The following is a 15,131-nucleotide window of genomic DNA, read 5'->3' on the forward strand; positions in this document are numbered from 1 at the left end:
AAAATTACTATACAATGCCATAATTCGCACTCATTTAGATTATGGCACTATTTTCTTAATCCCAGCAAACAAAGCAGGTCTAAAAAAATTGGACAGAATTCAGGCTAAATGTTTACGTATAGTATTGGGAGCTATGAAATCCAGCCCTATTAATGCAATGCAAGTAGAATGTGTGGATCCTCCCCTCTCACTACGTAGACAATTCCTTGCCAATAAATTTTTCTTTAAACTAGCTGGCTGCCGAGCTCATCCCTTACTCCAAAAATTAGAACAATTAGCTGTTTTATACAATGATAATAATATTGTACCTGAAGACAAAAGACCTTGCGTTATAAATAGTTACCTTTTATTTTCTCAGCTCTCTAACCCTCTCTTTCAATATTCTAAATTGCCTTTATTTTCTATGCCTTTCAATGGTCTTACTTTCCAACCCTCAGTAATTTTAGACTTAGGTGTTGATAAGTTTTCTATAGAAGCAAATAAAACTCTTTCTCATATAATGGACTCAGATTTTCGACATTGGTATAAAATCTACACGGATGCTTCAAAAACAGACATGAGTCCGGTTGGGGCTGCAGTATGGATTCCCTCAACAAGAATTATACTGAGTTATAGCTGCCCACCTACCACTTCTGTGTTTACAGGGGAATCAATCGCCATACTTGAAGCTATTCTATTTGTTAAGTCTCACAACATGAACAATTCTATTATCCTTTCAGACTCTAAAAGTTGCCTCCAATCAATTCTCTCAAATCCGTTTAAGTCAAAAAGTCAGTTTCCCATCATTCTCAAAATAAGAGAAACTTTGAAAGAGTGCTATGAACTCAAAATTAACATAGTTTTAGCTTGGATTCCAGGTCACATGGGCATCTCTGGTAATGAAAATGCAGATGCCTGTGCTAATAATGAATGAAATATTCACTCATGACTTGTGCTCTACCCTGAAATCCAAGATGTATGAGAGTTGGTCAAACATTTGGCAAGTTTCCAAAACTTTAAAAGGTAAATTTTATGGAGAACTCCAACCAGAAATTCCTCAAAAACCTTGGTTCTCAAAATGTACCATTCATAATAAAACAATAATCTCAACTATATGCCGCTTACGTTTAAACCATGCCTGCACTCCAGTCTTTCTAGCTAAACTTAGAATTAGGGATCATTCTCTATGTGATTGTGGCCTTGATGAGGGAAACATGCATCATTTGTTCTTTAGTTGTCCCTTAATGCAATCTTCTCTGCACAATTATATACCCGCTGAAGTCCCCCGTCCAACCTCAGTTAAATGTCTCCTCTCCCTAGTGTACACTCCATTTGTAAATATTTTGTGTAAATATATTAAAATAAATAAGATTAAGTTGTAAATATTATTTAGTACTTATATTAATTAATTATTTAAATATTTCTATTTGTGTATGTCGTTTATAGTCTTACAAGCATGTATATTATTTGTTTCAGATATTATTAGAAAATTAAACTTTATATAATCTGAACACCGATTATTACCGTTAAACTTAGAAGACACATACTCAAAGTTTGGTAGTCTAATCTAACATGATTCTGGCAAATCTGTGGTATATCTTTCACAGAAGTTACAGTAGGAAGAATAGAATAGAACATACAACCTATTAATTAAATGATATAGTGGTAAATCACACAGTGAGGATTGAAACTGTGTTTCACTGAATTATTTTGGATATAAAATGTCGTCTGGTGCATGGATGTTTCAAAAATATAATAGTCCAGTTTATCAGTGGAGGGCTCCTTTGCACATGATGCCGGCTAGATTATGGGAAGGTACCACAACAGAGCATATTTCTGCCATGAAACAGTATTGTGTAAATATTTCAGCTGATAATAATTGATACATCCTGCCCATTACAATGCAGTGCCACTCAGGATTCTTGAAAAACCCCAAAAATTCCGAGCGGCACTACAACTGCGCCCATCACCTTGAGACATAAGATGTTAAGTCTCACTTGCCCAGTAATTTCACTAGCTATGGCGCTCTTCAGACCGAAACACACTAATGCTAACACATTACTGCTTTACGGCAGAAATAGACACTGTTGTGGTACCCATAATCTAGCCTATCCTGTGCAAAGGAGCCTCACACTGGTGAAAGATGTTTGATATAAAGATGTAACAAAATGAGTATGATGTGTACAAGTGTGTTATTATTTTTTAGTGTATTATATTAGTTATACATACCAGGAATATGACATTAAAAATATGAAGAACACATTTGAGGAAGTTGACACTGCAACAATCTGCATCTCTTGATTTACGGGGCCTAATTTTCTTTTTTGTTATAAGGGCACTGCCATCTTTTATCTCCTTTGCCATCTTCACTATATTGTTTCAGGCACCTTAACAGGAGTCTTGGCTCATCTTGAGAAGATCCTGAAATCATTAAAGACAAATTAATTTTTTTTAGATACATTACGTACAAAAACGAATATTTTTATTTATACTCACAATTTAAATATAACATTTGTTGCTTACTAGATTCAAAATAAATGTAAAACATATTTTTTTTATATTTATTCATTTATTAGCAATCTTAATATTACAGTTTATAACATAAAACATACATAAAAAATAATTAATATTTAGCAATAATTACAACATAAAAAATAATTAATTTGTTGGAAAAGCATAGCTTTGTATTTACACTGTTAGTAAAAAATTGTGAAATCATAGCAGATACTCAGTCAAGTTTCATCACATGTATAAGTTTAACAATCCTCTGAATACCGATACATAAAAAATATTTTCCAATATCAAAATATTAGTTCTTTCATATGTAGTATTATATCGCACAATTATTTACTGGAAGTTTCTAGCCTAGACGTCATATTGATGAAGATTTGTTTCAAGTTTTTCAACAATTTTTTTGTAAAAAGTAATTTGTTGTCTCAAGAACTTTTGCATTGTAGCTTTTAGGTCGACAGTCCTCTCTGATTTAAAATGATTAATTTCGGCAAGAAGGGCATAAGAAATCACATCCGTCCTCCGCATCACTTCATTTAATTGTGCAACTTCCATTTTGTGCTCAGCCGTGAGCCTTTCACACTCTTTCTTCTTCTGTACGGCACCTTTATGGTTTGCAAGAACGTCTGGGAAGGAACCTACAATGCCTTTGTACAAATGAAATTTGTCTCCTAGAGGTTCCCAGTCATACTTCGGTTGTTCTTCATACATTCTACCAATTTCTATATAAACTCCACCTGTCATTTTTATCGCAGATGTTAACTTTGAAGTAGATATAACAGTTCCCTCGTCAAGGCTGAGAGCATTACCTAAACTGTAAAATGCTTCACCGACCTTTTGACAATCAGTTTTATATGGACCTTGGAACCTCTTGGTTTGCATAAGACACATATTAGTTACGGATTTAACAGACGAGTCCATGCTACCCATGAATGTATGGCATTGGTCTGTAATATTATCTACTTGTGATTGCAATAATGCTTTCTCAGGTACAACTAAAGATACACAGTAGTTTAATCCTAAAAGATTGTCTCGTTCGGCCTGTCTCTTTCCCGCTTTCCATCTTTTTTCATCAGTGCAAGTGAGGAAATGTTGCCACACCTCGGATTTAGATAGAACAGGGTGTTTACACATCCAATCAACAAACTCTTGCAACTGAACTCGCCTTCGTTCAATTAGCTGTTCGTCATAGCGTCCAGATATTTGTTTGTCTGGCAATGGAGGTATTGGTATCAGAGTAAACTTTTCATGTAATCTCTCATGTAGCCAATCAAAATGTTTATATCTTCTAGATACTTGAATATTATTAAAAGATGGTGTGAGTTGGTATGCTATAAAACTTTTGATGCCCTTGAATTTTGACTCTTTCTTAGGGGATGCAACAGTAACTGAATATGGCTGTGAAATAGGTGACCATGCATACCCATCTTCATTTTGTATTATGTAAACTTTATCAGACTCTGGAACTTCAACATTTAATGTAGCCAGAAGGTAACTCTCTCCACTAATTTTTGATGAAGGAGCAAACTTATTTTTTCTGACAGTGCCCATTGATGAACTGAATGTGGATGCAGTGTCATCTATATTCTGATTATAATCATTAATAGGCATTCCAGGTAGTGGTGTGAGAGGCTGATGTTGATTAGGTTGCCCTTTATAATTCTGTGATCCTGGCCCGATTTCTGAATATGTGTCGTCATCCCAATCATCATCCCAACCATCATCTTGGGAAGTCCCCCTTTGATAATTGTTATCACCAGCACTATAGTTTTGATCACCCCAATCATCGGCAGCTTGATCATATCTTGGAGCAGCAGGGGCCATTTTTGTAGGTGCGGCTTCTTCAGGTGTCAGTTTTCGCACATAAGCAGCTGGGAATAGGCCGGTTTCTCCCTTAGCATTTCTACCTTCCCACCATCCTTCACCGATTTCAGTATTTATCAAAGTCAATATTTCACCACATGTTATTGACATTTCTGTTGTCCCAGGCTCACCTGCGAAGTCATACAACGCTTGCACTTGGGTCGTCATCTTGGACCCTTTACCTACAACAATATTAAAACAATGTTAAGATTGCAGTACTATGAAAAACAAGGAATACTATCTTATCTGTGTTATCTAGAAAAGTAAGAACTGTGCATATACATGCGATAAATTTTCTACTGGCGTGAATTATACATTTACGAATAAGCCAATTAAGGCGTTAATAGTTGAAAGACGTTGACACATTTTGGTAGATAATTGTATCAATTAAATGGTAACTAGCAGTGTACGAACACGTACCAACATTTGAGTCCTTTGTTTTCATCAAATAAAAAACTATCAAGTTTCTGATCGTATATATTTATCGTTTTAGTAAAGTAAATTTTTATTTAGTATTGTTAAGGTGAATTTAAATAGAACGAAAAACTTGTTCACTTGATTCCTACATTATTACATTCAATAATAATATTGTGTTGTTAACAGTTTATTTGTATTGAAATAAGTAAAGCACAGTCGCGAAATCATGATTGAATAAACTTTAGAGGTTACAAACTATGAAATTAGTAATTTATTTGATGTCCATATATTATTTATACAGATAAGTTCATTATTGTACTTACTTTTTCATAAAAACACGACAAAAAGGCGGATACCTTAATCACAAACTACTCCCCTCAATCCCTCACATAACAATTTAAAAATTCAATGACAGTTTGCCATTGCCATTGGATTGACTCATTGTTGATTTTTAATCTCGCCTTGCTGCAGCTTAAAGATTGCAAATTACGTGGCAAGGTAACTTGATGTTGAATGGATTAAAGTGCATTTTGTTACTAGCGATCCAATACCAAACCGTTGTAATAGAAAATAATACGACCTCAGCCAATAACAGTGAAGTCCACATTTGATAGTTGACAGTTGACACAAGACAGTGTCAGATTTGGCATATGTCAAGTGTATGTCATCCAGTTTTGGTTACAGATTAATAATTATTATAAGGTTTTATAGATTCTCGTCCACAGAAGCCACAGTAGGAAGAATAGAATAATAATTCTCATACTATGTTTATTGTTCTACACTGAGTGTGACTTCGTTGCAGGATAAAATTAGTTGAGAACATATTTTAAAGTAATATTATACGTAATGCTCTGACATAATAATCAGACATCAGTCTCGTAACTTTTTAACGCGCCAAATTTAAAAAATGTAGATGTGAATGTTTTGATAAACGGAGAGGTGGTAAAACCGGTGCAATGGTGCCATATAGTGCAATGATTTACTTATACCACAGACTGGGAATGGAGCGAACCTCCTCAGGGCCCCTTATTATAATTTATTAATTTAATTATGTATATTGTAACTAAATAAAGAAAAAAGGAAGCCCGCTGAGTTTCTTGAAAGTCTGAGGAATACCTACTATCTCAAATGGGTGGTAGTTTTGATGTTCAATAAGTGGTTTTAAATTCTATTTTGATTAAAAATATTTGAATTTCAATTTAAGGTTTCAGGAATTATGTTAAACTAAATCATTGTCATAGATTAATTATAATATTAATTATAGTTTTTGTGTTCCAGAAGCTTATTCCAATAATTAATATCAATAAAATTTTCAATATACACATTCTTTTTATTTAATGTTTGGGACAGTGAGCATTACTTGCGAAATTTAATTTAAAAATGACATACTGTGCAGTGAAAGGGTGTCACAACGCATCTCAAAATAAAAATAAAGTTAAGAAAATCACATTTCACACCTAAATACTATTTCACAACTTTTAATTTAAGCTCATACATTCGTCAAAACAGCAAAATATTTTGTAAACAACGACGCCATAAAAAATATGTTGCCAGCTATGAATGTACTATATACCCCGAGTTCCTCCGCTGGGATAATTTCTTGTGTTTATTGGTAGATATTGATAGGAGGCTCTATTGTACGACGCCATATGATGTTATAAGTATTCAAAGTCAAAGTCAAATAATCTTAATTCAAGTAAGCTTAAACTAAGCGCTTTGAATAGTTACTATAAATATTTCTTTTAAATTACTGAATTTACCATATTATGTTCGGAAAAAATTGAGCTCGTGAGAACATTAACGGCCACTCTTTTTAACCGACTTCAAAAAAGGAGGAGGTTTTCAATACGTAGGTATGTTTTTGAAGAGGTAATTCTTTATCGACGTATGAGAGAAATTTTATAGCAATTCGTCACGATTTTCGATTACGCGCCAAATCCAAGATGGCCGCGCGCCAAATTATGATTTCAACAATATGGCTATCGTATCCAAGGTTCTCGAGGGTGCACGAAGAGGGAGAACGAATTTGGGATCATTTTTGAAATCCAAGATGGCTGCCGCGTGACGTAACTGTCACGTTCTACCCGGTAACACTATTCTCTGGACTTGACGCTGATAACGTTACATACCCAGTCGCTTTGTTACGGTATGCAAAACAAGCATGACTAGGACATGAAAGTAAAAGAGAATACAGATAGCCAAACAATTACCAAATTCAATACGGCACTAAAACATGAAAAAGCTCTCAATCGAAAAGAGTTTTAATGTAAAGTATGTCTATCCAGATTAGCCTTTTATGCCACGCAGCCTCCAATTCTCTGACTTCAGCGTATTCATTTATTCAACTGAGTTTTACACAATTCAACAATTTAGCTACTTAGCATGTGACAGCAGTAATACCGAAGTTGAATGCAAAGATTTTACTCGAAGTTGAGGCGCCTTGTTCGTTTTATTGGAGTGAAATTCTTTTTGCGCGGCTTACAGATGGCAACTGGCAGAAATTGTCACTACTGGGCTACATAGTAACTAGCACACTAGTACAAATATGTTAATATAATATTATGTAAATCCGCACCCAAGCAAAATCTTATACGAGGCTACAGGTAAATTACTTTCGCGACGTTTTTGCATTTGTTTGTGTGGATGTTTGCGGTCAGTACATAAATATATAAACGAATAATCTTAGATTAAGGATTGCGCTCCAAGTAGATACCGTACTACCTAAGAACAATAGCTTTTTTAATTACGGCAACTTTATATTGTAGTGTGTATTGGCTATTTGTAAAGATGCTTGCTGCGTGGCATCTTGACACTCAATGACATCTTTCAAATTTTGTAACTTACGCTTCGTGTTATTTTACATTGAAATTAATAAAATTCAAAATACTTACTGATGATATACGTCATCGTAAACGTCGGTTTAGTTAAAACAGTATTAAAAATGTAACTATTACGCAAAAATCTTATGTAAAATACAGTTTCAATTACCTAGGTACACGCGTTTTAATTCTTTTAAAAGTATTTTATTTAAAAGTAAAAGCAATTTTATTATTACAATTTTAAACATTAAAAATGTTAATATGAAAATATACCTACTTACTCGTTCTGTGTCTCTGTTAATAATATAAAAAAGGAAACTGTCATTTGCAATTAATACAATACTTGCTTCTGCCTGTGACAACGTTCTCTCGGGAACTATCAAAAATTTCCATAATATGAAATATACCTAATTACCCTATTTCCGACAATCTACACAATACCCGAACGGTAAACCGCACAAGCTGCAGACAGTCGATAAGCGATACCTGCACCATTGTCTAAAATGACGCATCGTATTATAAGTTTAAACCAGAGACTAACAATATCTTTACTGGAGAATTGTATATTGGCGTGTAACATAGCGTGCAACAGAGAAGAATATCTCTAACGGAGATAGAGCAAGATAGAAAGGGAGGTGAATATATTGTTACTGTAACCGATTTTCATCAAAAAGTTGTAAAGGGTCAGCTACGCTTGAACTTAGCTCCCTGGTATTGTTAATATAAAACTAAACTAATCAAAATTTGTGACGCAGCATGGTCTACGGTATAAGCAGAAAGAATATCCGTAATATGGTGGGCACTCTGACTGTTCTCACACCATTAAACGAGCACCGTTTCACAATCTGTTAACAACAGGTGACCTGTACGCTCGTTTGTCCTCCTATTCAATAAAAAAAAAAAATCGGCGTAACGGATATTTAAAAGAGCAGAATATGTCTAGTCGTTGATGAAACGGATCATTGAATGTACAGGAGTGGCCAAACAACGGGCCAAAAAATCCTAGTAAATACGATGTCGCTGTGAGAAGTCTGCGAATATCCCAGGAATTTTCTGAACTTCTAGATGGAGATCTGCTGGCAGGTGGTATATAGCCAACAACGCAGTCAAAATGGACTCAAGCGTTATTATCTACAATAAACAACATCCCCCATAACATACCCTATATCCTTATCTATACCACACAGTAGACATATGTATGTCTACTTTGTCTATACCCCTGTCAACGTGCGCATAAAATGTATACTCAGATTCTCTGTCAACTCACATTCTCCTAATATAGTAAAGATTTAGTTATTTTTAAGTCATATATACTAATTTTTTTATGGAATTATAAATTTCATTATTTATTACAACGAAGTATGTAATTCTAAAATAAATATAACTAATTGAGTAAACTTTCGTATTTAATATTTATATATCATGCAATCGAAAGCAAGAGATACCTAATTTAAATAATATTTCAGGCGTGCTACGTCGAGGAATATTTTAGAATATCTCCAGGGCAAAGACGTCTCATTATAAAAATAAATCATTCACTTTGCACAGAGTCTACATTAACTTGAAGTTTTGTTGAGTTTCTCAAGTCTTCAGAGAATAAAGTTCTGGCTATTTGGCTTAAGGTACACATCTAACCAAGTAAACATCGACTTGTTCAAGCCTGAGCGAACGTTCTTATTTGTATTTAGTAATTGAATATCTCACTAGTTGTTCTTCTGAGGAGTTACAGGTTCGATCCACGCTTGCATCTGTTGCTAAGTGTTGGGACTTGGATGTTTGGCTATATTTCGATTAATAGGTGCGACTAAGGTCACCCACCTGATTACAGATGGGTCGGGTTTAAAGATTAACCAAAAAAAAAAGACCTAACCATAAAATATAGTCTTTGGTTCTGGATATGAGATATAAAAGAGGTTGTGATGATCTGGAGATCGATCAAGCATGACAATTTTATATATTTTTGGGTTATCTTCGAAACTTATGGAATTGGATATTATAGTTGTTTTTTTTTTTATGGATATTATGGTTCAGCCAAGTATTGTTTTACTGCATTACATTATTTTAAAAATATGTACATGTTTAAACTATTGTGTAAGTAATATGTATCTGAATTGTATTTTTTGTGATTGACGTTGACGAGCAATCTTTTGATTTTATGTCAATAAAATATTTTTGACTTTGACTTACTTATTAATACCGCAGAGTAGGGATGGATACTTACGTATTATTTAATACTTCAACAAGCATTTTTTTTATGATATTAAGGGACGAGACGAGCAGGACGTTTAGCTGATGGTAATTGATACGCACTGCGCTTTACAATGCAGTGCCGCTCACGATTCTTGAAAAACCCAAAAATTCTGAGCGGCTCTTCAATTGCGCTTCTCACTTTGAGATGTTGCTTATATACGTGGAAAACTAGGTTTTGTATTTTTGAAAATTTGTATTATTATTTTGAAAATTACATTTCGTTAAACAAAATTAAAATTTATGAATTTTTGAAGCAAAATCCGTTTGTCAAATTGCCGCGTCAGCGAATGTTGTTTAAATTAAATTTAAGTTAAAAATTCCTAACCAAACCTATACAAAGAGCCAAGAAACCAATTTCACCGAATACCTCCTAAACATAGTAACTATTGGACATATAATCGTCTTGATCTAATTGCAAGTAATTGCCTATCGACACTCGAACCGACACCAATTAAAAGCTTCATATATCGACCTCACGATAATCGTAGAGCTGACACTAACTGCTAGAAAACACAACATTTTCTAAAGTTAGCTACTAATTACTATGACAGCAAGAAACAGCTCTTATAGTATTTCTTACTTAAATAAATTACTGCAATCAATTAACTGAAGTGGTAAATTGTTAGGGATTTCATTCAAATAATATCAACTTTTTTATCAGTTACATTTTGTTTGATATGATTTATTGGATACGTGTCGAGAAAATTCTCCCAACATTTTATTAAAATCCTTTGCTATTATTAATTGCCCATCGTTCGTTTTTTTTCTAAAAGCGGCGAAACAAGAGTCAGACCACCGAAATCAAAACTCAATAGGTAGCACATACAATTAATGTACCTTTAATTACTTTCATTTATTAATATTAAAGGTGTAAGATTTGCATAAGAGGTGTATTTAGTTAAATCTTTTTTAAGTTATTTTATACTTTTCAGTTTTTGAAGTCTTTATTTTTTTTACTTTTTAGTGTCATTAATGAGGTAAACTATAGGATTTCGTTGCATTTTATTGGCATAATATTAAATTGTTTTTTTTTTAAGTAGCTATGGGTAGGCCTACGAAAGATTCCGCGTGCCTTAAACAATAAAGATCCCCTATTTCACGTTTTAGTGAGACACTGAAACATCGTGAAGAACGTTTGTGAGCTACAAATGACAGGTAGCCACCACCCACAAAACCTAGTTTTCGGCAAACGGGAAAATTATAATAATATTTAATCAAACTAAATAAAACTCCTAAAAAAGCGGTACACAAACTACAATAACATCATCCACGTAAACAAAAATATTCAAAAAATGAAAACTACGGGGCCCAACTATGTTAAATTTTTATGAGACCAAATGGCAAACATTCCGCATCAAACTAAAGAAGAATCACGTAAATCGGATCATAAATCTCACCGTAATCGGTGTACATACATAAACAAATACCAATCGAATTGAGAACCTTCTCCTTTTTGAAGTCGGTTAAAAAATAACAATCGAATTGCGAACCACCACGTTTTCGAAGTCGGTTTAAATAAATATATATAGTTAGACACTTTTTAGATGGTGCAATCTCGTGAGTTCGCGTCACCGAAATGCGTATAGCAGTATATCTGTAGCTATGCAGCTGACGTATTGTGCAACATAAGTGCTGTGTATATCTTGTAAGTGAAATTTAATGGGTTTAGTGAAAAGTTGAAAATAAATTAAAATTAATACTTAAATTATTTTTCAATATTATGAATTTTCAAATTCTAATAATAAAACTTCTAAGTTTCCACTTCTATCCGCAGTCTCTAGAACTGCCAATTTTTCCATTGTTATTTTGATAATACACCATTTTAAGTCATTTGTTTAATTAAATATATAATTAAAAGCATAATACTCATTAATATTGTATGCGTTTCAATATAACTATATTTACAGTACTAAAACTATCATTACGGGGAAGTGTACCGAGAATAATGGCACCGTTGCCGCATTGGATTATTAGCCTGATCCGTTGACCGATTTTTTTTTATTATCAATCTACTAAATAGTAGTTATGATGGTGAATGTACAATATTCATAAAATCCTTACAAATCACTTCCCTGGTCAGCAAATATTGCGAGAGTTTTCTCGTAAAACACTATTTTATTGGATAAAACTTTTCTGATTTGTGGCAAACTCGGTCATGACACATCCATAATAATGAAACATGTTTCTCACCATCCAATCATGTAGTTCATCAAACTTCATTATGTTATTATTATTTAAATACTTTGTTATAATGAAAGTCGTTTTTTGTTCGGGTATACTGCGAAAACAACTGAACCGATCTGAATAATACATATACTATAAGCAGCGTGTTTCTAGTAGGGGCAGGGGTTTAATAAATTCAGTAACTAATAAGATTTTTGATTCATGATACCAAACTATAAAATAGGATCATATTATTCAGCTCATCTAAATCACGCAAAATCTATTACACACGCATTCACGATCGTCAGGTTCTACAAGTCTTAGAGGCTCGCCATGTGGAACTAATGTGTTACCAAGTCAACTCAAAGAGGATTCTTTATAGAATAGAATCCCAAGCAGAGCGCAGTTTGCGTTGGAAAAACTATCTCGAGGAATACCTAAAATGAATTGGGAAGTAGTCATATCGGTGATAAGAAGCAAACAAGATAAACGGACAAAAGACATCCAAGATATGGAAAAAGAAATAGGGAGAGACAAACGATACGATGGGAAGATGATTTCAAAAAGATTGCTGGACCAACATGGAGAAGAACAACTTTCTTCTTCTTCAACCTTGATCTACCCAATGCTGAGTAAAGGTCTCTTCCATTTTAGACTATTTTGTGCGGTCCTGAGTTTTCCGCGTCCAGTCATTCCCAGCCGCTCGCATCAAATCGTCCGTCCATATTGCTGGCTGGCTCCCAACATTCCTGAACCCATTTCGTGGTCTCCACTCCAACAACTTTTTACCCCATCTTCCATCGGACCTACGACAAATATGGCCCGCCCACTTCCACTTCCTAGAGGCTATGGTTTTTGCTATGTCAGTTAGTCCGATATCTTGCGGCTTTCGGCGTTCCGGATGTGATGGCGTAGAAAATCCCCAACATAGCTCTTTCCATAGCCTTTTGGGAGACTTGTAGTTGGTGGACAAGCTGTCAGCATCCAAGTCTCAGCTCCATAAACCATTACGGGTAGGACGCACTGTTCGTATGTGCGGCGTTTGAGGTTTAAAGGCACTCGTTTGTCTCTGAACACCTCGGAAAGTTTGCCGAAAGCCCTCCATCCCAGCTGAATTCGTCATTTTATCTCACGCTCCTGCCCGCTCCTCTCGAGACCTATAACTTGACCTAAATAGATGTATTTGGCAACACTGTCGATCTGTCGACCATGCTCGGTCACATATTCACTCTCGGCATTGCAGCACATAATTTGTGTTTGTTGTCGTTGTTGAAGGACAACTTACGACAGGAAAATGTGGAAAGATCTGGAGGAGGGCTATGTCGGCGGACAAGCGAGTAATGATTAGCATAAGATATAGTATATTATTAGGTGAAATATAATAAGAATGATTTAGTTTATTAAGTTGCAGCTTAAGTTAAAAATGTGCATTTTAGTTCGCTTGCAATAAAGGCTTCATTCATTCTTTCATTCATATCGGTGAAGGAATCAAAGAGCGACACGGAGAAAAACATTGAAGAGGCCAGGATCTACAAATCATTTTTGGTGTTTAATAAAGTAAGTTTAATGTTTAATAATAACAAGACTCTGTTTAATCAACGTTTAAGATCTTAAGCTATAGGAACAAGTCATTGTTAAGACACAAACAAAGCCAGTATTCTCTCCCGTATACCAGTCCTTAGTACAAAGTTTAGTCTAAGCCTTGTGTAGTATCAAGTTTCGTGTTCGCAAGACGAGGACGATATTTCCGACAGTAAATATTCATTCTTGTTATAAAGTTCGCCTCTTCTTAAACCGACAAAATAGAGACTTTACTGAACGCATAGGTATATTCTTTCAAACAATTTTTATTAAACCGACTTAAAAAAAGTGTGCTAATAATATTCACTAATCATCTTTGATAAAAGGTAACTAAAGGAATATAAAATATATTCTGATCAAAATTTTGAAGTTAATGCTAATTTAAAAATATAAATTATGACATTAAACACTTATTTAATATACACATAACACTACAGATCTAGTAATTCGAAAAATAAGTAGTATTTTTTCAAATCCAAATTCAATTGAAAAAAATCTGTTAATTAAATAAAGAAGCGAAGGAAACCACACAAGTAAAAGTTTTTGAGCACATTCTAAAAGATTTTAAATTTTGATGTACTTGTACTAGTACAGATAATAGGTTAGAATTTTAGCTTAAAAAGAATTAAATAACTTTTATTGGAAAGAATAATAAAGACTTAATAATAAAGCGAAAATCGCTCCGTCATTTTCTGGGATATAAGAGTTGACAGATGCATTAGAATGTAAGTGCACTTCGATAAAGACGCTGGCACATCATATCTGTATACGAAGTTTCGAGTGAAAGCCTTTTTGTAACACTGTTGCATCGAGAATTTTTGAAGTTATACTACTGGCGTGTTAGGGAAAATTATCAGAGTGAATTTTTACAATGCTTAAGCTTTACAGACACACAAAAAGAGATTTTTCTCTCAATTTATATATTCTCAATAATTAATATGTTTAATATAATATATATTCTAATTGAGAAAATCAGCCTTAAACATAGAGGTATACAAAATATTACTATGAACCTTATGAGTTTCCCTGCGAGATCAGAATCAGAAATGAGGAGATCCGTAAGAGAAAGAAGAGAGTTCGACGGACAGATGGCCGTTGAGGCAGTAAAGTCCTCGAATGGCGACCACGTACCGGAAGGCGCAGTGTTGGTAGGCCCCCCACAAAATTGGCCTACGATCTGGTCAAGATCGCCGGAATACGTTGGATGAGGGCAGCGTAGGACTGATCTTCGTGGAAATCTTTGGGAAGGCCTTTATCCAGCAATGGATGTCTACCAGCTGGTGATGATGATGACGATATAAAATTTATTTCCTTGAATAGTTCTAAAATAATTAAAAAAATGGACATCTTAAAGTAGGAAAATTGACATTCAGAACTTACCTTTAAATGAATATAAATCAGTGCTAAAGAAAAAGTTGTATACAAAAGGGTACTATAAAATATGTGAATATCTGGATCTAAAGAACCCTTGGGATTGAGCTGCTGGGCTGTTACATGTCTGTCTTAGCTTGATAAATGTCATTATAGTTATATAATTTAAATATTAAT

The 15,131-nt window shown here is 34.2% G+C and overlaps 1 protein-coding gene across 3 annotated transcripts in view; it reads right to left on the reverse strand.

Moving 5' to 3' along the window:
- LOC126970412 (CD151 antigen-like) overlaps positions 1–15,131 on the reverse strand; it is a 245,172-nt gene that overhangs the window by 15,040 nt on the left and 215,001 nt on the right. The window contains exons 1-2 of one of the 3 annotated variants that reach the window (XM_050816253.1): positions 5,094–5,153; positions 2,527–4,535 (exon numbers count right to left, since the gene is read on the reverse strand). In XM_050816253.1, coding sequence (XP_050672210.1) covers positions 2,845–4,521 — 1,677 coding nt within the window. In that variant the 5' untranslated portion in view covers positions 4,522–4,535; positions 5,094–5,153 and the 3' untranslated portion in view covers positions 2,527–2,844. Of the gene's footprint in view, positions 1–2,208; positions 2,401–2,526; positions 4,536–5,093; positions 5,154–15,131 lie in introns of those variants that run through there. The other 2 variants (XM_050816256.1, XM_050816254.1) reach the window with 2 other exon arrangements.

This window comes from Leptidea sinapis, chromosome 21 (assembly GCF_905404315.1).
Source record: "Leptidea sinapis chromosome 21, ilLepSina1.1, whole genome shotgun sequence".
Taxonomy (NCBI): domain Eukaryota; kingdom Metazoa; phylum Arthropoda; class Insecta; order Lepidoptera; family Pieridae; genus Leptidea; species Leptidea sinapis.